General features: G+C 41.1%; 2 protein-coding genes and 1 long non-coding RNA gene across 5 annotated transcripts in view; 1 reads left to right on the top strand and 2 right to left on the bottom strand.

Annotated features, from left to right (window-relative positions):
- Positions 1-52: 52 nt before the first annotated feature.
- LOC109625249 (P2Y purinoceptor 4) lies at positions 53-3,486 on the bottom strand. Of its 2 annotated transcripts, none has more exons than XM_069532046.1 (2): positions 3,316-3,486; positions 53-2,369 (listed from the first exon to the last, which is right to left on the bottom strand). In XM_069532046.1, exon 2 carries the CDS (start codon positions 2,333-2,335, stop codon positions 1,247-1,249), a length of 1,089 nt encoding a protein of 362 aa, XP_069388147.1. In that variant the 5' UTR covers positions 2,336-2,369; positions 3,316-3,486; the 3' UTR covers positions 53-1,246. The 2 variants fall into 2 exon arrangements, with proteins under 2 accessions (XP_069388147.1, XP_019935971.2); XM_020080412.2 differs by having other exon boundaries at positions 3,235-3,373.
- Positions 3,434-16,875, top strand: LOC109625283 (uncharacterized). The gene is made up of 3 exons (XR_002202452.2): positions 3,434-3,574; positions 12,559-12,772; positions 16,326-16,875. It is a non-coding gene; the product is annotated as an uncharacterized lncRNA (long non-coding RNA).
- inppl1b (inositol polyphosphate phosphatase-like 1b) overlaps positions 6,305-22,164 on the bottom strand; it is a 28,809-nt gene continuing 12,949 nt past the window's right edge. The window contains exons 3-28 of one of the 2 annotated variants that reach the window (XM_020080392.2): positions 21,107-21,170; positions 18,826-18,964; positions 18,634-18,736; positions 18,058-18,198; positions 17,732-17,819; positions 17,522-17,599; positions 17,177-17,314; positions 16,927-17,041; positions 16,734-16,834; positions 16,546-16,648; positions 16,252-16,448; positions 15,194-15,311; positions 14,943-15,039; positions 14,683-14,821; positions 14,456-14,555; positions 14,181-14,269; positions 13,269-13,350; positions 12,719-12,808; positions 12,508-12,621; positions 12,336-12,424; positions 12,152-12,239; positions 11,158-11,310; positions 10,663-10,744; positions 9,377-10,172; positions 9,178-9,296; positions 6,305-7,909 (exon numbers count right to left, since the gene is read on the bottom strand). In XM_020080392.2, the coding sequence (XP_019935951.2) occupies positions 7,816-7,909; positions 9,178-9,296; positions 9,377-10,172; positions 10,663-10,744; positions 11,158-11,310; positions 12,152-12,239; positions 12,336-12,424; positions 12,508-12,621; positions 12,719-12,808; positions 13,269-13,350; positions 14,181-14,269; positions 14,456-14,555; positions 14,683-14,821; positions 14,943-15,039; positions 15,194-15,311; positions 16,252-16,448; positions 16,546-16,648; positions 16,734-16,834; positions 16,927-17,041; positions 17,177-17,314; positions 17,522-17,599; positions 17,732-17,819; positions 18,058-18,198; positions 18,634-18,736; positions 18,826-18,964; positions 21,107-21,170 (3,517 nt within the window). In that variant the 3' untranslated portion in view covers positions 6,305-7,815. The remainder of the gene's footprint in view (positions 7,910-9,177; positions 9,297-9,376; positions 10,173-10,662; positions 10,745-11,157; positions 11,311-12,151; positions 12,240-12,335; positions 12,425-12,507; positions 12,622-12,718; positions 12,809-13,268; positions 13,351-14,180; positions 14,270-14,455; positions 14,556-14,682; positions 14,822-14,942; positions 15,040-15,193; positions 15,312-16,251; positions 16,449-16,545; positions 16,649-16,733; positions 16,835-16,926; positions 17,042-17,176; positions 17,315-17,521; positions 17,600-17,731; positions 17,820-18,057; positions 18,199-18,633; positions 18,737-18,825; positions 18,965-21,106; positions 21,171-22,164) is intronic. The other variant, XM_020080401.2, reaches the window with a different exon arrangement.

Below are 22,164 nucleotides of genomic sequence, written 5' to 3'. Positions count from 1 at the left end.
ATACTTTCGGTATTTTAACTGTGCTCCTCCTTATCTGGTTCGCGTAAAACAGTTTCATCATTGTTGCAGTATTTATTTAGTCAACACCCTGATCCAGAAAACAGACGTCTGTGCCAGGATCTCGAGGAGCATAACTCTGCTTTCACTTTAGACACACCACCTGAACTGCAGCTGCTCAGGTGTCAGCAGGTGGACCCTTGACAGTTGTTAAGAGAAATTACATTTTGTTTCACAGCAACTCATATAAATCCATTTCTCTTTTAATGAGGATGAACATTCGACTTCCATGAGCTCACAAACAGTGTCACTGTCTTATCAGTTCATTGTACGTGACATACAACAACCACAGTAACTCATGTGGTCACTCTCTCTTGAATCATTGTCACATCCTGCAAAACTATCAAGGCGTTCAGTTTTGGATTTCTGATAGAAAAAGGCCTTTAAATTCCATGTATCTACCCCAGAGGTAAAAAGGGGGAAAGGAAAATCCCTTATTCCTCTAATGAGGCATGGGTGGTTTGAAAGAAAAATGCTTTTCTTCATGGTTGAGTTGAGGCATCAGCTGTGAACACTGAAGGACAAAAACAGCTGCAGAGGAGCGGCAGTTTCTGAGTAACACACAGACGCCGCTGATACAAACAGGAAGGATTGTCTCATCATAACTTTCTCAATTTCTGAGATGAGAGCCAGCATCTGTCCTTTTTTATCTCATGTAACTTTAATATTTAGATCAACGTGTGGCATAGAAATGTATTGTTCGAAATTTACTTAAAGGCACATGTGACCACCTGTGCCAAAATATTCAAGAGTCTCAAGCTGCTTTCGGACGAGCACTGAACTCCAGAGAATCTCAGGAAATTGTCTGAGCGGAGAGTCTCCTGTTGCGTTCATGTGTGAAAGACCGAACCCAATCCTGCGAACATTCTCCCAAAGAATGTCTGAAAACTGCTTCATTGATTATTCCCCCAGCTTTTCTCTGCACAGGCACCATTTCACTGGACAGTGTGAATACTGTCTGAATACTGAGTTTACCGAAAGGTACCAAATTCATTTTAAAAACATAATGGAAGGTGAGTGGAGGTGAAATGTGATCTTTATGAACACAAATACTGAAATATTTAGAAGAAAAACTGGAAGTACATTCTACTTCAAAAGTAGTTCCAGACCTCTCAGTGCAAAAATCAACAGGTGCTCCTGAATGTGGCGTTAGAAACGTTTTGTACTTTAAATTTCTGCAACAGATTTATCAGCATTTCTCCACCTCTCCTGTAGATTTAAGGGCTGAGGGACAATAGGCCAGAGCAACGCCGTGGTTACTGTTCTGCTGCTGTTCGGGTGTTTGGCTGTTCGTCGTCCGTTTCTTTCTCATCAGGACGGACAGCATTTTGGAGCGGTAGTGATCCCCAGCCAGGAAATACAGGATGGGGTCAATGCAGCTGTTGACACTGGCCAGCGGCCTGGTGATCTTGTAAGTGAAGTTGACGATGTTGAGGAATCTGCAGTTCAGATTTAACACGCGGGAGGTGTAGTAGAGGGTCCGCGTGATGTGAAAAGGGACGAAGCTCACAGCGAAGACCACCAGCACCACTATGATGAGCTTGATGGATTTCTGACGTGAGGCGTTGCTTTGCTGGCTGCCAGATAATCCACGTCTGGGCCGGCACAGCGTCCGCGCCATCAGGCAGTAACACACCACTATGACCATGAACGGGACGCCAAACAGGAGCACCATGACAACAGAGCTGTAGTCCACATACTCCTCAAAGGCCTGCTGGTTGGTGGTGTCATGGCACAGGGTGTCGTTGTCCCTCGTGGACGTGGTGACGAAAATGAGCTTGGGCACCAAGCACACAGTCACCACGCACCACACCATCCCGCACACAATATGGGCGTGGCGAGACTTCACCAGAGTCAGCGCCTTGATGGGGTGGCAGATGCCCAGGTAACGGTGCACGCTGATGCACGTGAGGAAGAGGATGCTGCTGTAGAGGTTAGCGTAGAAGAGGAAGCGCACTATTTTGCAGGCGGCCACCCCGAAGGGCCAGTGACTACGGTTGGCGTAGTAGTAGATGAGGGTGGGCAGGGAGAGGACGTACAGGAAGTCGGACAGGGCGAGGTGGAACATGTACACGGTGCTGGGGTTCCACGGACGCATCTTTAGGAACATCCACAAGGCCACGGCATTGAGCACAAAGCCGACCACAAACACCAGACTGTAGGACACGGGCAGCAGGATGTATTTAAACTCCTCGTCAAAGCGGCAGCTCGAGTTGAAGACTGAGGTGAACACAGTCGACTGGTTGAGTGCCTCATGTCTGCTGTTGACTGCTTCCATGTCGTGACCTCAGTGGAGCCAGGAGACTCCAAACCTGCAGAGGAGAAGACATTTGCAGCATTCATGAAGAAAAATAGACTTTAGTTGATCGAGTTAATGAACAGGAAAAATAGATCTGCAAACACAGTGGTCTCAGATTAATGGACACACGTAAATGTATCCATTCCCATTGAAGACAAACGCCAGATGTTAGTGGGGGGGTTGACCGGTGTTAAAGTAGCTGTGCTAACATTGAAGCGTCAGTGTGGGCCCAGTCTAGGATAAGATAGAAAACAATTCTTATAATTTAGATGAAACAAACTAGTGAAAACATCACTAGTTTGTTTTATATTCAATTTCTGCCAGTAGATCCCATTCACCTAAATCTTACTCACTATGATAATCACGTTTGTTAAGAATTTTTATTTTCCAAGCTTTTTTAAAAAAAAAACAACAACAAAACACACAATTTCCAAATATATACTCAATAGAACAACAAGGAATGAGTGAAATGAGCATCTTACTGAATCAGGAATTGTCCATGATGTTGAACATTTATGGCCAGTGATCAAAAAAATGTATTGATCCGCCACTGCTCTATACGTGTATATTGAAGTATAGCTATAAAACGAATTTCACGCAGTTCTTTAACAGTTGTAAAGTGACATACATTTATAAATAGGCTATGGTGGTAAACCAAAATAGTTCTGCAGTATCTGCACCTGTTATTGTTCTGCACCGTTGGTCTTAAAGTTTAAAGTTTTAACGAGGATTCACTGTTGATCCACATCTGTGCGCTTTTCCAAACTTCTCAACATCTGGTTCTACACAACCTGAACAACAGAGGCGATTATTCTCCGCCACTATTTCTCACCCTGTAACTTTAAGAACCAAGTTACACCAACACTTCTGCCACTCACCCCGACAGGATCTCAAAAAAAGAGCAGGAACTGCAAATTCCGTTGCCACAGAAGGAAATCGTCTAATTTAGGCGGTTTTACTTTTCAGCAGAGATCTGAGTGGTTGTTCTTCTCGCTCCTTCGTCTTTTCTCTGGCTCTGCTCGTTCAGTCGGGACACATTAGACCATTACACACGCTGTGTGTGTGTGTGGAAGTGGTGTCGGAGTCCATGGCTGCGCTGCAAACACAGTCACCATCGTGCGCAGGAGACATGGAGAGGAGTTTACGCACGGTCCGTGGATGAAATGGGAAGTCAAAGAGCTGAATAGACAAAAGTGCCGCCCAGAGAAAGTCCCCACAGTGAGTTACTTTCACTACCAGCGCAGCTCTGTAAGGGAGTGTTGGAGCATATTACATTTGTGCCACTGTTTGCTTCCACAGAATCTCACCAATATCTGCTTATTGACTTGTGTATGATGAGCTCCTTATATTGCTGAAATACTAAAGTTAATGAGGCAACAGTTCACACAGCTCTGCAGCCACATTAAAATCCATGCACTTAAACACAAGCTAAATATGAATATTTGCACTCGCTGCTAAAACGTAATATATGTATCTTGGAATGCAGGTTTTAAATTTGTAATATTTCAAGTTTAATTTTACGTAAAAAAACATCTTAATATTCTTCCTCCACCATTTTAGTCATCATTCCTGCATCTCAGATATAAAATCCATTCCCATGACAACACATAGGCCTAATGGCAATCAATACTTATATAGTATAAGTTAATATTTGTCCAGATGAACATTCGCCCCCTGTATAAAACACAACATCTGCTCACCTGAGCTGTGTCTGACTGTAGCTGCTCTGTTCCCTCAGTATTGTGTGTGTGTGTGTCAGGCTTTACTACAAGATTCACGTGATGACGTGTGGAATCATGAAGTCTGATCATAAAGAAACTAAAATAGGAAGGGTTAGCAGTCATACAGTAAAATTAGGCAGCATGAGGACTTTCACTTCATAGGTTACCAAGAGAACCACAGTGGGATTGACCCATAGATGTTATATCTGCTCCAATAACCCAAAGACTGTAAACACACTTGGGTTGAATGACTCTTTTATGGTCGACACAGCAGCACACAAGTTTATGTGCAGAGCTCAGTTCGCTTGGTCTGACAATGGGTTTGTGTGTGTGTGTGCGTGTGCGTGTGCGTGTGCGTGTCATTTCTTAAGAACTTGTTTTTCAATTCTAATTAGTTTCTTCAGAAGTCATTGGCTATGACAGTGTTCTGAATATACTTTCTAAAGAAGTCAGAGAAATAACTGACATAGAAACTATTTATCCATATGTGGTAAAAAAAAAAAAAAAAAGTCAAATATGAGATATCAAATGTTGAGTGAAACAAATTCTATATTGTTCTTTATATATATATTCAGTTATGTCTTTTTATAAAATGCTCCTTATTGTTTATCGGCCCCAATGTATAGAAACGGACCCCTTCACCTCATCCAGCCATGCAGCAGCGGTTTGTGTGTGAATGGGTCAGCTCTGTGTTAGTGTTCTCTCTGAGTTTCTGTGGTTAACATATGTGGAATGTGAGTGGGCCACTGACAAAGCATGTTCTCCATCAGAAACCCACTCAGAGGGTGGCTAAAGGCAGATGGATTTACAGCACCACAGATGGGATTCAAGTTAACCTTCAGGGCCACTGACACACACACACGCACACGCACACACACACACACACACACACACGGATAGTTTCATATCTCTGCCAAGGATGTTCTGTTTCGGTCCACTCTGCTGTTTGTTTGTTGTCAACAGGAAATAACAAACGGAAAAGAATCAGGCATATTGAGGGAACTGATATCTGGGAGTGTGTTAGGTTTAAAGCAGCTCATTTGAATTTAAAGGGATTGTTACTGAGTGCCATTCTAGTTGTTACAGGAAAAGTTTGACACTTTTTACAAATATAATTGCTTTCAAGCTAAGATGAGATAAATTCCCACGTCTGTACGATACATATGGAGATGCTGCCAGTGGTTGTTACTTAAGCTTAGCATATATATGTAAAAACAACATGTTGCTGTATCAGGGTTTATGAATCAGACTATTTCTTAGCCAGTGATGAACCAGACTTCTATCATTACAGACTGGGGAGAATCCTTTGTGCTTTAACCAGCAGCCGCAGTAACTTCATTGTTATTGTGCAGATATGAAAGTGGCTTCTGTCCTTTTATCGAACTCTCGTCTATAAAGTGCATATAAACTTATTATTCAAATATCAAACCTTTACTTATGCCATGAAATCTGCTTTATTATGAGGAGTTTTCTTTTGTCCTGAGCTTAATACCTGCAAACTGTGTGTGCTCATTCTTCAAGGAAATAACTCCACACTCATGTTCTTAACAACACTTTTGAATAATCAGTGACTATCTGCTGCATGTCAATCAATTTAAACTGTTTTTTTTTCAAAAGAAAAACAAGATTTAAACATATGTATCCCTTTGATTTGGATGTCACCAAAATTTCCCAGAATGCTAAGGGCATTGCGGCTGTGATAGCATTTAGAGGTCAGTGACACATACCTGCTCTCAGCAGAGAGGGATGTGTTTGGTCACGTCCTAATAAGTAACTACCTTAACTGAGAGCAACAAGTCAAAACACAGACACAGAGTGAGGTTATTTTAGGATCATATTCAAAAACGTCTCATCTCTGCCCGCTGTGATCTATTATTTGTGGCAAAGCATTGGTGTTTGGTCAGTCATAATGTGAATTGTGTAAAAGAGAAATCAGACACTGACTTAACCTTATTTCTTGATTGTCTTCCACACACAGAGAAGCATCATCTGACATTTGCCATGAACAGATCTATGGTTTCATATTAACTCAGCAAATATCAATACCCTCTAATGTAAAGGTTTGCAGTTAATGAATGAATTTTGTCTTCTTATAAAATGTCTTTTTATGTTTTTGTTCGTCAGGATTTAAAAACTCTTCTCATAGGAGAGAGTTTCTCAGCAAGAGCCGATGTTAAACAACATACGATGGTGCAAAGATGTGAAGTGAAGGACACATGAAGAGGATTTGAGTTTGCTTGGAAACAATCGAGAGTTGCTTTATGCACTTTACTTTGAAAAGGCTGCATAAAACATGCAGAGTGGGCATAGGTGCTGATTAAGTGACATGATAGCAACAATATGAGACAGTAAACAAAATGAAGTACAACTGGTCCCACACGAACTTTACAGACAATGTTCCAGTAGGTACAGCTACAGATTTGATGCTCCATAGGTTTGATAGAGGGCTTTTTACAAGCTCAGGTCCAGGCTCAATAATAGCAGAATAATTAGAAAGCACACAGTCGAAGGGATGAAGGTAAACAGGAAACACTAGCCTCGTGTGAACATTGGAAATTGAGGAATTATATTTTTATGGTCCTTTAAAAATCATTTAACACAAAATCGATGAGTCCTTGCTGCCATGTTAAACATTTGTGTATGAGTCAGTAACTAGAGATACATATCAAGGCTTTCCATTCACATCACCCACCTCTGACTGTCTGTCAAGATGGACAGTTGAATAAAGCAGACTGTGCAACGAGTACAATCCGTGTACCTTCGTCTCAAACCTGTTCGTACTCCGAAATGAAGATTGGAAAATGAAAAACACGACTGTTTTAGATTATTAATGTTCGTCACAGTGTTTCAATTTAATTTTGTCGCCAAAATAGCATTGTGTTTTTTCTTATTACGGATTTTCATATAATGCGTCAAACACAAAATATACATTTTCCATCTCTGAAAAATTTAACATCGGGGCTTTTTTAAATTATGTTTGTTATACATCAACTTTATACAAATAGCGAGGGAGCTGAATATGTGTTGCTGTAGCTGCTGTTAGGAGGAAATTGCATTTCCGGCAGAAAACTCTTACTGGCTTCAGTTTTCAGTTGCAGTTTGGTTACAGGTTAGTTTTAGTGTTGAGGTTTTTTTGGCAGAAAACTTTGAAAGCAAACTTTACCCACGTGCAGCTCGGCTGAACTTCTGTCCCGTAGCGTTCACTGAACTCTGCCTGTCAGAGACACACGCTCACTCGCTGCAGAGAACGTCACTTGCCATCCTCTCAGGTGTAAATCACTCAGTCTAATCTTTGCTACGTCCCTTCATGGCACACAGCATCACTCAAACTCCACAATAGACTGGACACAGCTTTCGTGCAACTGAACTGTCGATGTTGTCGCTGTAAATATATAATGTAGATGGAGAGTAAACAGATGGAGTCTTCCTTATCAAGAAAAGTGCAATTTGAGATTTTCTAGCTATTATGTATAAATTCTATTTTGTGTCAGAAAATGCTTTAACAAAAAACATTTTTTTAAAAAGCCCTATTTTTCTTTTTCTGATTTTCATTTCCGGGTAGGAGTTCAACTAAGGTGATTGGATTGAGTATGAGAAATGAAAAGATGAACTGAGGTAAAGTCCAGCTGCTGTGATTGATATCCCATCAGTCGGATCTCAGCTCTCCCAGTTCTTCCAGTTGGAATAAATGAGCAGACAAGGAGGCTCTGCACCATCCATGTTTGTTGTATCTGAGCGTCAGTTCCAGTTCCTGGGCAGATTCTCGAGGATCCTGCGTCGGTGCGAAGGGTTCGTCACTCCTGCAGCCCGTAGATCCTCCTCAGTGATGCCGCTGTGGAGAAATGGCAGAAAAACCAACCTGACTCATTAAAATTATAAAACATTTGCAATAGTTCAGTTTGCTGAATCTTAAATGTTGGTAATGTCAGCATATTTATATCTTGTGCATTGTGTCTGATTTTAAAATCAATAGGCACAAGAGAAATGTTTTCAGAAACTGATTTTGTTCGTTGTACGTGTTCCTTCTCTTCGCTTGTCCAATGTGCAGGATGGGGGTTAAAAATCCAGCCCTCATTCCACACTACAGAACGAATTACTCAGTCTATCTGAAGGGAATGTGAGGCTTCAACAGTCTGAGTTAATCAGATCAAGAGGGTATCTGAAAAGGTTACAGTCGGTTAGTATGAAATTGCCTCTTTGTGTTGCTTTCCCTCTGCAGCTCAACACAGAAACACTGTCAGAGGGAAGAAAAGGGGGAAGTTACCGACTTCATCAGTCGAAGTCAGACGGCTGCAGCCTTACGGTAACCTCAGATCAAATTATAAAAAAGGAAGATGGATTTGTCCCTTATTATTTATATATTAAGGAAACAGGCTGCAGGCAAAACTGTTGAGCAAGTGGATTCAACTCTGACTATTATGACCAGATGGTGACAATATGCTTTTACAACTCTGAATCATAATCGTGACTGGATGGATATTATTTATTTATCTATTTAATCAGTCGACCACCTCTCTGCAGTTTAACTGCAAACCCTGAAACCCAGTGATTAATTTAAGTCATCACGCTCACATGACTGTCACATGAACTAATTTGATCAGGCCTTCAACTGAGGTTTGCATCTGTCTCCTGAACACCAAAGTTTCCACAATAACCAAGTGTATTTTACTCATATCATGTGTCCTGTGTGTTACATTTAACACAGAAAGTAGTAATGTTCCCATCCAGGTGAATTCTCAGTAAATATGTGATGACAGTTCCAGATGAATGTTCTTAGTTTCTGTTCCTTCAGTGGTTGTATTAAAGTGACTGAAACTTGAAACCGTTTTTCATTTAGTTTTTTGCAAAAGGTTCACCTTGTGTGTGCTTTTTAAATCAATTTTCATCTTTGTTCTGATTTTGAAAATTAATTAAATGGTAAAAAAGAGGAGCTTGTTTCAGGTTATTGGCTTCAAGTGTTGGCATTAGTGTCACAAACTGTAACTCAGCTGCAGTTAAGTGTCTATGTCTGTAGGGTAACAAAAATCATAACATTTTCCTGTCTGTGAAATGCAGTGACGAGCCTACACTATAAAGAGCTTGTGGAACAAATTATTTTACCTGAAGTAATCCAGATCATCCCAGCCATTGAGACTGAGTCCCAGGGTGTATTTCTGAAGACCCAGAGTGCTGAGAAGCTCCCGCACTGTCTCCGGTGCCCCTTGGAGCACAGACACCTGCTTTGAGATGAATCAGACAGAATCACTAAAGAGAACCAGGAGTAACGTCTTTTAAAAACTGTTTTGTGAAAGGTGCGAACCTCTTTCTCCCAGCTGTGGCTCCTGTCTCCATGCATCGAAGGGCCGTTTCTGTAACTTAGCCTCTGGTTGGTTATGGTCGGGCCTCTCTGCTCTGAGGGGAAGAAGTCAACTTCACTGAGGGACTTGGCAATTTGCAAAGCAGTGAGGGAGTGATCCCCTGTAGGCCCAGGTGGCTGCTGATCCACTATCCAGGGAACAGATGCCTGACAGGGTCCTAAGTGAGGGGGGGTGAAAGGGAAAGCTGACGGCACCTTGGCAGCCCGGATTGGATTGGTCCTCTCTGAGAGGAGCTGATGTTGATCCCTTCTGTTCTTTTCCCTAATGATCGCTGAGTGATTCATATACAGGTTCCTCAGGTTATTTACAGGCAGTATGGAATCCTGAACAGTATTTTTACATGGATATTTGTCTCTGGGTTGTGAAGCCGGTTCCTGAAACTGTGAGATGGCGTTGCTGGAGGGTGGAGAAATGGGAGACGGGTCCTTGGCGGGGAACAGCTGATAGGAAGAGTTGGTTTGGGGTGTTTGGAGGTCATTGGTTGGAGTGCACTGGGGCAGGATGGCGGGAATTTCGATCTCTGTAAAGTCTGACCTGCGACAGGGTCGTCTTTCAAAGCCCTGACGTCCTGAGATTTTCGGGAGCTGCAAGGCCTCATTACCAGACCAGATCACCTGAGGGTCTCTTTGCTGGGGGAGGGCCTCCTCCACCCTGCGTGCCACCGACACGCCTTCAAAGATGAAGTAGGCAGGATTGGTGTAGCTGCTCGGAGTAAGTTTAGGAGGAACTGGAGAGGGCCTGTGATGGATATATAAAAATCTTGAATTTGACCAAATAAACAAACTGTTCACAGACTTTGTTTGAAATAAGTTTTTTTAACTCTCACGAGTGAAAGTGGCATCAAAAAAACAAATGTCTGCAATAATATGAGCATGTGAGTACAGGTACATTTACAAAGAGGATAAAACACAGTTCAATCACCAAAACAATGCAGGAATACAGCCTTCAGTTTATGATTTGTCGTAATCCCTTCTCAAAAATATGAGAAGGGATTAGTCATTTTCGATGTAGATACTATAATGTTTCATATTTTATCTGCCCATGCAACTTGTCCATTTGTAAAATGTGGTCAAACCCTAAACAACTGTAAACCCCTAAAACAACAAGCTCTCGTGGTTTTGGGAGATGTTGCTGTGAGTTGGGTGAAAGCTCTAGAGACTCTTTCCTTTAGAACTGAAGGATTTCTGCTGCTTCACACTGATGCTCGGAATCATTAAGAGTTCCTCACCTGTTTATTTGGACCCGTGTCGATGCAGGAGACATGTGTCCTCTCAGAGGCTGTTTATCATCTTTCTCAAAACAGAACCACTCTGGAAAAAGTCAAAGCACAGGACATTAGAAAAGACATTTTGTGAAGTGAAAGACCTCTTTATGGTCTGTGTGGTGCATGTAGGATGTCAGTTTGCAGACATACAGAGTGATGGTGTTTGTGTGTGTTTTTGTGGCGCCTGACCTGGTGACACAATATTCATCTGTCCTGTGTCAGTTTCTCAGGATGCATCTGGTCAGGGTCAGTCAATCAGGAGCCATAAGAGGAAGCGGTCGATAGATACCAGCAAGTGTAAAGCCAAGCCAGGGATCATTGCGGAACCAAATAGAGGAAGCCATGTGAGACTTGCAGGAGAGTCAAAGGACGCAGTGACAGTGGAGATGAAAGTTTAGTGGGAAGTGATAGTGCAAGCAAGGCAGAGATTAGGAGTTGTACCAGTTCCGGCTGACCCACCATAGATCTTCTCCCGTGTTCCTCTCCTGTCTTTGGGCACATGGACCCTGACGCGTCCTCTTATGGAGCCCATCTCTTCACCCCGGTGACTCAGGAACGTCTCAAACTGTTCTGATGCACGTGTGAGTGAGCGCAGAGCTACACAGCATTCACCTGCAAAAAGAGATTTTTAAATGGTTATTGATTAGATCAATAGGACATTTCACCTTGAAACACAACAGAAGGTCTATTCATGCAATCTATTCATTCAGTTTCAGGAGGATTCCATTAGACTCAAACATGATTTCTTGAGGTAGTAGGTAGTAGTACTTCACTGACTGTAGTTGGTGGTTTGATTTGGTGCTCTTAGAAGAACATACTATGAAAAAACAGCAGTTTATACACTTAACTGTGAACATTTTAATTAATTTTGCATATACTGTAGATAAAATACTGTATATGTGTATCTAGAGATGTGTCATCTCCACACAGATAATTATATATTCAAATCTTATCAATATAAAATGAAACTGGATTTGTAGATAGCACATAAGGGTTTAAAAAAAATAAAAAGAACTAGGTTGGAGTGCATACTTTCATCAAGGCCAAACAGTTTCCTCGTGAAACCACATTTAAATCACAGGATCTGTTTTTTTATTTGGATCTTCACCAAATTTCACACACTCATAAACATCAGTGCTCTGAACATGCGTAATTTTCTTTTTGCATCAAGTTCTATAAAAAAACAAACAACAAATTATTCCTGGATCCGCCCCCTGGTGCAGATCCGCAACAACATTTTGTGGGTTAAAAATCCTTGGGTCATTCCCCACCCCTCCACAAACCTTCATGGAAATCAGGTTTGTAGTTTTTGTGTAATCCAGCCAACTAACAAACAAACAATCAAATACAGAAACAAACATAATTCCATGTTAAGCTCACTCATTAGCAAAGTAGCCAACCGCTTATCATTGGAGTAGCTGAAGAGACTGAATGAATTTGCTCTGTGACCAACCGTATGACTCAAAGCCGTCACATGACTTGACAGACAGCAGCAGGTGCTGATCCTGAAGATACTCCATGTCAGACAGGACTGGAAGAAGCTATGACAAACATATACAAATCACAAGTGACTCATTTTGATTTTAAAACAAACCCTTTCCACCCTTTTCTTTTTTCAAACGGACTGAGCCTCTGACCTTAGGCAGCTGTTTGAAGGACCAGCCTAGTTTCAGAAACCCAGGAACGTCGCAGCTCTGCGAGTCGTTCTCACTTGAGCGTCGTGTCTCTGCAAAGAAAGATGTGAAGGAATATCTGCCACTGTGTTGCATAATGCTTTATAAAAAAAATGTTTTTAATGTGACATCATACCTTCAAGGCAAGTTGAATGAAACTCAATGAAGAACTTTGCTTTGCTCGCAGTCTTCACAATGGCCTCCACGCCTTCAAGCTCTATCCAGGCCCTCTCCATGCCGGGGTTCGGATCTGTGCAAGACAAAGTCATCAACAACACAGTTCACTCCATGACGGCCTCCGGTCACGATCCATCTGTTTGTGTCTTACACCACAACAGTGACAGCACCTGTTTTGAAGCTGAACCGTGACGTCACTCCCACTTGGAACGTGGCAAAAACAGGTGAGTGATCGCTTGTGAAGATGTCATCTGTGCAACCTGGTGACAGAGAAATCCACCACATCAGATTATTTACAATCACACTAACAACACGAAATAGCTTATATTTACTGTGGCTGGAGTTTTGTAACAACACTGTAAGTGTGTGATATTCACAAGGTGAGACAAAGATAAAGTGATTCTGCAACTACTCTGCACTATGTGTTGATAAGTTTGCTGTAGTCAGTCATAAACAGAAGCCGACTAAAGCAGTTTGTTTTTTTTGACAGACCACAGACCAAAATGTCGTTTTTGGTTGTTAGCCTGGTCATGTTGATGGTTGCTCTCACTTAAAAGTTCAAGGGGTGAAACAAAGAACACAGTTATTTAGTTTGAGAATTCTGCATCAAATCTTGTCTTCGTAGCACGGCACCTTCTCTGCTGCTCCTCAGCATTTGCTTATTCCTCATTTAATTGTTAACTGTTCTACTTACAGCTTCTTAAAGTCACCAGATCTTACCATACGCAGTGCAAATTATGTGCGTCTCTGGATAGGACTTCCACAGAATCCTGTCACACCATGATGGCACATTGACCCGCACCTACAGAAACACATTTACGTAAAATACTTTGTACGTCTGTTAACAAATGAAAATACCAGATATGTGTAGTTTATGTAGCGAATGGCTCCTTGTGCCAGACATTCCTTTTCAAAGACTGGGTTCATTTTTAACCCTTCTATTTTTAGTGATCTCGACTGCAGCTGTCAAAGTCACCTATCCCTACAGACGACTTATGTAGGATGAGGTTAAAAATATCTGAAGAAGTGAGTTCACTGTATACTTAGAATGCCTCTGGGTTATTTACTTCTTAGTGGCACTTTGTGCAGTACAATAAACCTATAGGCTAAAAATACAATAGCACCAGACCAGGAAACGACATTTAACTAAAAATGTAATTATAGGAATATGTATAAACAACAGTAGGATCAATACATCTTGATAAAGAACCTGATATTAGCAAGACCAAGAGACTACAGCCATGTCAGCAGCTTTGTAAACCTGTTTTTGAAAAGTGCTAAATAAATATGAAGTTTTATTATTATTAAATATTAAACCATGAGAAAATAGACATCAGACCATAACCCAACTCAATGACTCATCCTCTGGGCACCAAGTTGTTTTTTTTGCAAATTCTCATGGCAATCCATCCCATAGTTGTTGAGATGCTGTATTTCAGTCAGAGCATAAAACCAACCTACAGATCAATGCTGCTAACTTTAAGAGCCAGATCCCTGGTATGAAACTTTGATGAAGTTATTCTGCTTTTACTGAATCAACCCTTACATTTTGGCATTTATTCAGAGATGTGTGGCCAGTGTACTCTGTCCTGCACCTAAAAGATCTTTCTGAGGTGTGTTTGTGTAACTCACCCCTGACGTCTTGTACTTTTGCCATAGGTAGCAGTCTCTAGAGCCCCGTTCATACCGATAGGTGGGTGGAAATGCAATCTTTTCCTCCTCTTTACCACGATAAACACAGAACAGAAGAGCAAAGCGAGGTGAGCAAAGGTAGAGCTGGATCTAAATTTAATGTACGATACTGATTCTTCATAATTGTGAAATAGTGTTTATCAAATACATGTCTGATATATGGTATTTACAGTATAGCTCTCAATAAAGTACAAACTTCTAAACTTGAAACTCACTGAAATTGAGGAAGGCCTTCCTCTTGTGTCTCTCTCGGGTCAACTGGTCTGCACACATGAGCTCCTCAAACTCTCTCTTAGACACATGTTTCAGGATGTCCTGCGGTCAGTGACGACCAGAGAGAAACTTTAGACAGCAAAGTCTGGGGGGTTTGACTTTATAATTTCTAATATTTTTTTTAGAAAAGAGCAATGAATGACAAAGATCTAGTAATTGTTAGTCTGACCTGTACGTCTAAGTCGAGTCTGTAGTTGAGGTCTCCGCACCAGAAGAGATGAGAGAAGCGCAGGCTGATGTCAAAAGCACCGAGCTGTTTGTCGCCTAGAGAAAGGAGCCTGAGGACGTCCACAAAGTTCTGGTTCCTCCTGAACATCACACGCATTGTAAGACAGAGATGTTTTTTCATACAGCAGAGATATGACACAGGAGCACACACACACTTGGTCTTGAACGTTCAGTATCTGTACAGATAAACAGTTAATGTACCTCAGGACCTTCTCACTTCCAGAAGTCAGGTGACAGTTAACAAAGCCAAAAGATGTTCCATTGAAGAGGAACGAGACCCCAACAGCCCCCTTGTTTCCTGAAATGAAGGAAATACACAACCTGAAACCTCCATGATCATAAGCAAATTTTTTGTATTGATGATCAAACATTGATATTTCTTATTTCTTGTCGTCAGCCATGATAATATTTATTGCATTTGATTTGTGTGTAATTGTGATGGTCGGGTTTACCTAATGTGTTCCCCAGGCCAGTCTTCACACTGGCTGTGTTCACATGGATGATGCGACTTTCATGCTCCGGCTTCACAAACACAGCCAGCCTCATATTCCAGAGGGACTGTACTGCCACCTGCAGGACATTGTCTCGTATTACAATAGACAGGGACAGTTTCCAACCAAAGATCAAACAATTATAGATTTCTCAGGATTCACCCACTTCTATGTAATCACGTGCTCTGATTACTCTCTGAAAAAACAGGATGGAAACTCAGTGTGCCTTTAACTAAACTATTTTACAAGGTCCTGGAGGATCCCATTATTATTATTTCATTATAGTTGTATTGTACTGTATTATTTGAGGCAGTTCTATCTAGTTGTATTATTTTTCCTTTCAACTTATTTGTATTTTATATCACATATCCTACTTATTTTAATATTTTATTCTGTTTGAAAATTGTTTCTAACTGTGCTTTCAGATTTTAAATGTTTTCTTTTAATGTTTCTCTGTCTTGTTTTTCTTTAATATTCCTGTACACCACCTCAAATCTACCTCTATGTATGAAAGATGCTTTATGAATAAAATTGCCTTAACTTAACTTTATAAAAAAAGCTGTTCAAAACATATCTATCACTGAGATTATACATTCAGATAGAGTCTAGAAGCTCTCAAAATGGACTTAAGGCGATTTATAAAACTTTGCACAACTCAACCTTGAGTCGAAAAAAGGCTTCATACAGCTTATTCACGTATTCTGCACCACTTCCTAAGAGACGAGACTCTAACTGCTAACTTTATTAGAAGCAAAGAACTGATGTTGCTCTTCACTGCTGAAGCTTTTGGTGACTAAATGAATTAGGTTTTATGCTTGAATTGCAACATTACTGCTGGATTACTTAGTAAACAGTTCTCAGTACTAATGTTGGCTATGTGACAAATAAAAAAACACGTACATGAAGCCCCTTCAATTATTCTGCACTGACATGTTATAGCTTCATTGATAAAGCACCTTGTTTAGACATAAGAATCCACAGTTAAAGCTTAAATAAAATTAGAAAAAGTAAAACATTACTTGTTTGAAGTCAATGTGAGTATAGCTGCGAAGGGTTGCTTTGATATGTTCTGTCCACTCTCTCTCGCCCTGAGGGTTTTCCTGGGTCCCCAGGGCGTAGATGTCATGAGGGAGCAAGGCGGTCGACTCGTCTGGGGTGTGTCCCAGACCACAGCAGGTCACCCATGTCTGCAGGCTGCGAGGAGGAGGGGATCCACCTGTGTACACAAAACAACACAATAAAATTCTGAGCGTCAACTTCAGCCCATAAACAAGTCATCTGCAAAAGTGACTGTCATCACATGTTTGATTTACCCATGTTCCAGGTGCCAACAAAAACAGAGACCATGTCAGGTTCACTCAGCTGAGAGTGTCTGGTCTTCATCATCTGGAGGAGTTGGCAGAAGGAGTCGCGTTTCTAAAAGAGACAACAGTCACTCAGTGACTTATGGGAGAGGAAACTGTTAATTGCAGTTAATATTAAAACCTGATATTCGTCGTACCCGTGTGCTCTCAAACGTCATCTCCCTTGGTGTGTTGTGGTGACTGTCAACCACCATGCAAACCTTGGCTGGGCTGCTCTGGAACTTGACAATCTGAAGGACTGATGATTAAAAAACATGCCAATAAAAATCATATAGTATATTTGCAAGAAAGGTCAAAGTCATTTTATATACAGAGAAAATATTTTCTTACTTCTGTCATGTGAGACCTTTTCAACAGTGAATGAACCAGCTTTTCTGTCAAAAAGCAGCATTCCTGTGTCCACATCAACAGAAACTGTCTGTCTGCCGTACCTCACCATCTTCACCTGGTGACAAAGAGACAAACAAATATTTGTATTATTTTCCTCACTTTGTGTTATAGTTTAAAATAGGGTTTGTAAAAAATAAATGACAGAATTTGGTTGGTTTTAAGATGACAAGGCTTTTTCACGCTGGTTTACCTGAAAGGAGTGAACTGGCACCTGTCTGACATGGTTCTTTACAGGTGCTCTGCTGGTGGGTGTTGGCTCAGGTGGGGGTGGAGTGGGCTGGACTGCCAGATTGTGATTGGTCACAGCGTCTTGTAGTGCTTTTAACACCTTCACAGCCAGAGGATCGTAAATGTTAGATACTATATTTGTCCATCACAAGTTTGGTCTTTTTTCAATCCTCAACCTTCAACACTAACCCCTGACCCACCACTGAAAGTTAAAGGACTGTGACAAATATGGATTTTATCATTGTTCCGAAAATAAGAGGGATTAAAACACCTGGTCATAAAAATCTGATCAGAAACAAAAACATACCTTTTTCTCCAGTGAAGAAAGGAGGCTGACCAACGCTGAAATCTTACACAACAAGATGTCTATGTCCATCTCTGGGCCCTTGTTCCAAAAAGACAAAGACAGGTCCATTAAGGTGATGCATACGGATATTGATTCATAACCTTTCACAGTTCTGGGTTACCACTTCAGACATTCTGATGTCCGTTCCAGTTCTTATAAAAGTATATGTACCTGTGCCTTGTTGTGTGTCAAAGAGCAGCTAGGATGGTCGAACACCTTCGCCAGGGTTTCTAGACTTGAGAGAGTCAGGTCAATCTCACTGTGGAGCAAAACAATACACAACTTTTGTTTAATCATCACATATCAATATTTGTAAATTGAAATAAATCAGAAACCCGGTGCAGATCACCTAGCACATGAGTCTAACTCCACTTTCTCCAGATTTTGCACCCCACACCACTGTATAGTATGCGATATCACTGCCTGTCAGTACTGTCTATACATTACAATCCACACATTTGGTTTACCCCCAGTATTACAAGTGGAATGATGCTGACCTGTTCAGGCCCTGGCAGGCAGTACCCAGAGTACGCTTGAGGTGGCATAGAGTTGTTGCCCCTTTATGCACATTGTCAATGTCGAGAGGGAGCTCACTGAAGAGGTAGTCATTGAGCAGACCCATCACGTCACCTGCAGTGCTGTAGAAACAACACAGACAGATTTAGAACTATAATATTTGTGCAAGCCATTTCTGTTCTCTTGGCATTTCAGTTGTTTACGTTTGACCAACACTCACTGTTTTATATCAACATTTCATAATAGGCCAAAACAAGTTAAACGAGCAAAAAGCATTTTACAAGTTGCCTCCTTTGGTTTATCTCTGCTTGATCGTCATAACTTGCAAGAAGAAGAAGAAGAAGAAGTGAACATAACAAATGACTGGCATTAATGTGACACTACAATTACATTTACACGCTACTAAACAGTCAATTTATGAATTTATATGATATTGTAACCAAACAAAAGCAGGACTACACATGCAGGAGAGGCTTTACACGAGGAACAAATCTGAAAGAAAGTTTGAATGATTGATTAGAGTTTGAGATTTAAGCTGTAGAATCATAGAATCATACCTGGATGTGTTCAGCTCCTGTAATTTATCAAGGAATGGGGCAGGAGGGCCTGGTTTAGCTGGTGGTCCTGATAAAAGCTGAACTGAAGGTGGCTTCTCATCATCTGTGTACACATGAAACATATACAATATAAAGCATTAACTGATATGTGCATTCAAAATGTTTTTCTGTGATCTCAGTTAGTGGGTCTACCTGAGCTCTCATCCCCTGTGTCGATGTCACGGGGAACAGGGTAGAGCAGCGGCATAACGAGGCCTTTGTGTGGATGCTGGTATCCCAACACCAAGTCCTCCAGTGTCCGGAAACAGTTCACCTGCACCCCCTGTGTTGTCTGTGAGACAAACACACAACACAAGTCACTGAATAAACTTGAAATACTGTATAACTCACACTATCATCTATATGTCCTGACAGACCAGAGAATATCATAGAAACTGAAAACAAATTAAGTTCTATAGATAATAAATTAGAGCCCACCCGAAATAGATTTTTGGGATGCGAGACCGATATTATGGGATAAAAAATTTGGGCTACAGATATATTGGCTCATATATGCTTAAAAGAAATTGGAAAGGATTCTTAAAATGACATTATCAAACCCTTACAACAAAGAAATGCAGTTGAGCCATGATATTTTAAAGTTTATCTATAAACTTTATTATAAATAACAGAAATACAACCCAATATTGGCTGATTTATGTCGGCCAACCAATATATCAGTCAGACAATTGATGGATGACACATATTTATTAATTTAGTCATTTTTGTTATTTGATTTCTTATGGCAAACTTACAGTGAGTAATAAAATGCAGAAGATGTACTTCACTATTAAAAATGATCAAATCTACTGCGTTCAAAATCACATTCTTTCAAAAAACTTTTTATGAAATAGAGATGATGAAAACTCTGACGTAAGGGCTTTGATAAAATAACTGCCTCCCTCCCCCGACTCTTTCGTTGTAGGATAAAGCAGAAGTATTTTTTTGCATGACAGAAAAAGTCCCACGCAGATGACTTGCTGTGATAAAAAGGAACCCCAGGAGGATTTTAAAATCAGCGCCCTGCATCCGGCACAATTCGTGGCATCACTGACATCTACTTCTTGAATACTGCAGCAGGTGGCCGGCATGTTTCACTGTGGTCCAATATTCCCCGTCAGGCTAAAAAGCCCCCCATAAAAACATGTCATAGACGTTTTCACATGCATACGCTCGCAAATTCAAGGCACAAGCAGAAGCAAGATGACTTTCAAACTTTCCACTAAAACCTGCATCGCTACACTTCAGTGGCCCTCAAAGCAGCACGAGCAAAAAGGTAAAAATAAGCAAACACATGCACAGGTGCTGGACATGTAAAGTATGAGAAGTCATGTGCTCAAATCCAACTTATGGGACATTAGACCAAATGCAAAGCAATCTCTTTCCCTGTGTCCTCTTTTTTAGAGTTTTTTATTTTTATTTTGTGTTGACAGAGTCAAGCTTCTGATGGGTTTCACCAGCAGCTATGGATATTATTCTTTTAAAACACAAAGATCTCTTGAAAAGCAATTAAAAAGAAGGATGGTGAGAAACCAAACGGCCCCAAAAATATATCTCCGTGGCCTTCTTGGAAAAACAAGGAGGCAAGCATGCGTCTTTGAGAGTTTGTGGAGCAAATCCAGTGAGGGAAAATACGAACTGCAGGTTTATACTGATGGCAGTGGAAAAAACAACTAAAATAGCAACAGAGTTTAAGGTCTTCATTCGAAAGCAGAGGATTTTTCCAAGTCAAAGCCTTGAAAAACAACTGCCAGACAATCGTTATTAAACTCATTATTGGACTTTTTTGCAGATGGCTAAAAAAGAACACATATGATATGCGATTCAGGGCCAGACATTCTTACTCTTATTTTCTCCCACCCGCTGCGAGTATGTGTGTGTGCGCTTGTGGTTGTGAACTTTGTGCTTGTGTCTGTGTGTTTCTATAGTGTAATAATTAGGTCATTTGTTGACTAAATGGCCTCCTTCTCAGAGTATCAAAAACAGACACATACCATCACTGGCTTCAACTCTGCCACATCCAACAAATTCATTATTTCTAATACAAACACCCTCATACATGCACATATAACAAATAAGCGCACCCATTGCTCAATGACCTAGTATGTGGGTTGAGTAGGAATCTCTGAGACATAAAAACAATTTCTCCTCTGTGCTGCTGAGCTCATGCTGCAAGCATGCAGCCACATGGCAGAGATGCCATTCAAACAACAAGGCTACTGCAGTTGTAACAGACCCTGCAAAGAGAAGAAACACAAACACGTTCCTGTTCTCCTTACAACAGCAATAACAAACCATTGTTTGATCCCTGCAGCTCCATCTGAGCTCTTTGTGTCTTTACAGTTTGTGCCAAGGTTTCAGAAACTTTTTATTTCCTTTTCCTCTGGTCTTCCTTGTCAGGCAGAGGATTCAGGATGTGGCCACAATCACTTACCTGGACTGCGAGGAGGCCGTCTGCATCAGGGAGAATACGATATGTGTGAACATGACGTTGGAACCTTTGGAAACCAAAGAAAGTTCTGTTATTATAGCAAATTACCACAAAACACTTCTAAACCAAAATTCAAAGGAAAAATATATTTAAACCAATTGTTTATATAAGGATCAGATGTCTAACAGTAGTTAAAAGCACTATAACCTCCTTTAACAAGGCGCCAGTTGTTTTACAGATCTCTAATGATGTGGCTTGTTTTCCTGATACAATGTAAGAGGCACTTGGATCATCTCCACCATTCACTTTAAAGGGGATTTGTTTCAGGCACCACATAAAGATGAATGGCAGCTTTTGATCAGGTAATGTTTTACATGAGCCAAAGGGAACCGGTGATAACAGAATAACTGAAAACCAAAGTATGGAGAAATTTAAGTCAACAGAAGAGGGAATCAGATATTGAGAGAAGAACGAAGGGAAAGAGGGAGCACTGCGAGCGACCGGGCTCAGCTTTCAGGAATGTATCTGGCTGGGGCTGATGAGCAGTCGGCGTAGTGCGGTCACTGGAGCTCCCGCCCTCTTCCAGGGGCCCCAGGGAAGAAAGTGGGGTAAAGAGGGGAAACAGGGAGTCCTGAGCCAGGGTTTGACTGGCTGAGATGGACCGTGTTCAGACGGGACAGTCTGGAGAGGGTGTATGTGCGAGGCTGGCAGCACAGCCGTATAGCAGCTCCTCTGCTGCCTGCTGGCACATGGTGATGAAAGTGATGGATATGACAGGGTGAGTGAAGCTGCTGAATCAATTTACAGATGGTGACATTCTGCTGAAATGTTGGAGTTTATGAATAGTTTCCAATCCTTTATGCCAAAATATAGAATTTCACAAGATTAGGTAATTAAGCATGGCTTCACATAAAGTTGAGCTGCTTTCTGTTTCTTCTCACTGAGGGCAACAGTTATTAATGCAAGCCATTATGAGCGAATCATTCATTCAATGTTTTAAAGGAGGTGGGACTCAAAATTAGACAAATAAAGTAACGTCCAATCATTTCTGTACAAATGAT

This window comes from Paralichthys olivaceus, chromosome 9 (genome assembly GCF_024713975.1).
Source record: "Paralichthys olivaceus isolate ysfri-2021 chromosome 9, ASM2471397v2, whole genome shotgun sequence".
NCBI classification, from domain to species: domain Eukaryota; kingdom Metazoa; phylum Chordata; class Actinopteri; order Pleuronectiformes; family Paralichthyidae; genus Paralichthys; species Paralichthys olivaceus.
Note: the sequence above shows the minus strand (reverse complement) of the source record. Positions and strands in the feature narration are given on the sequence as shown.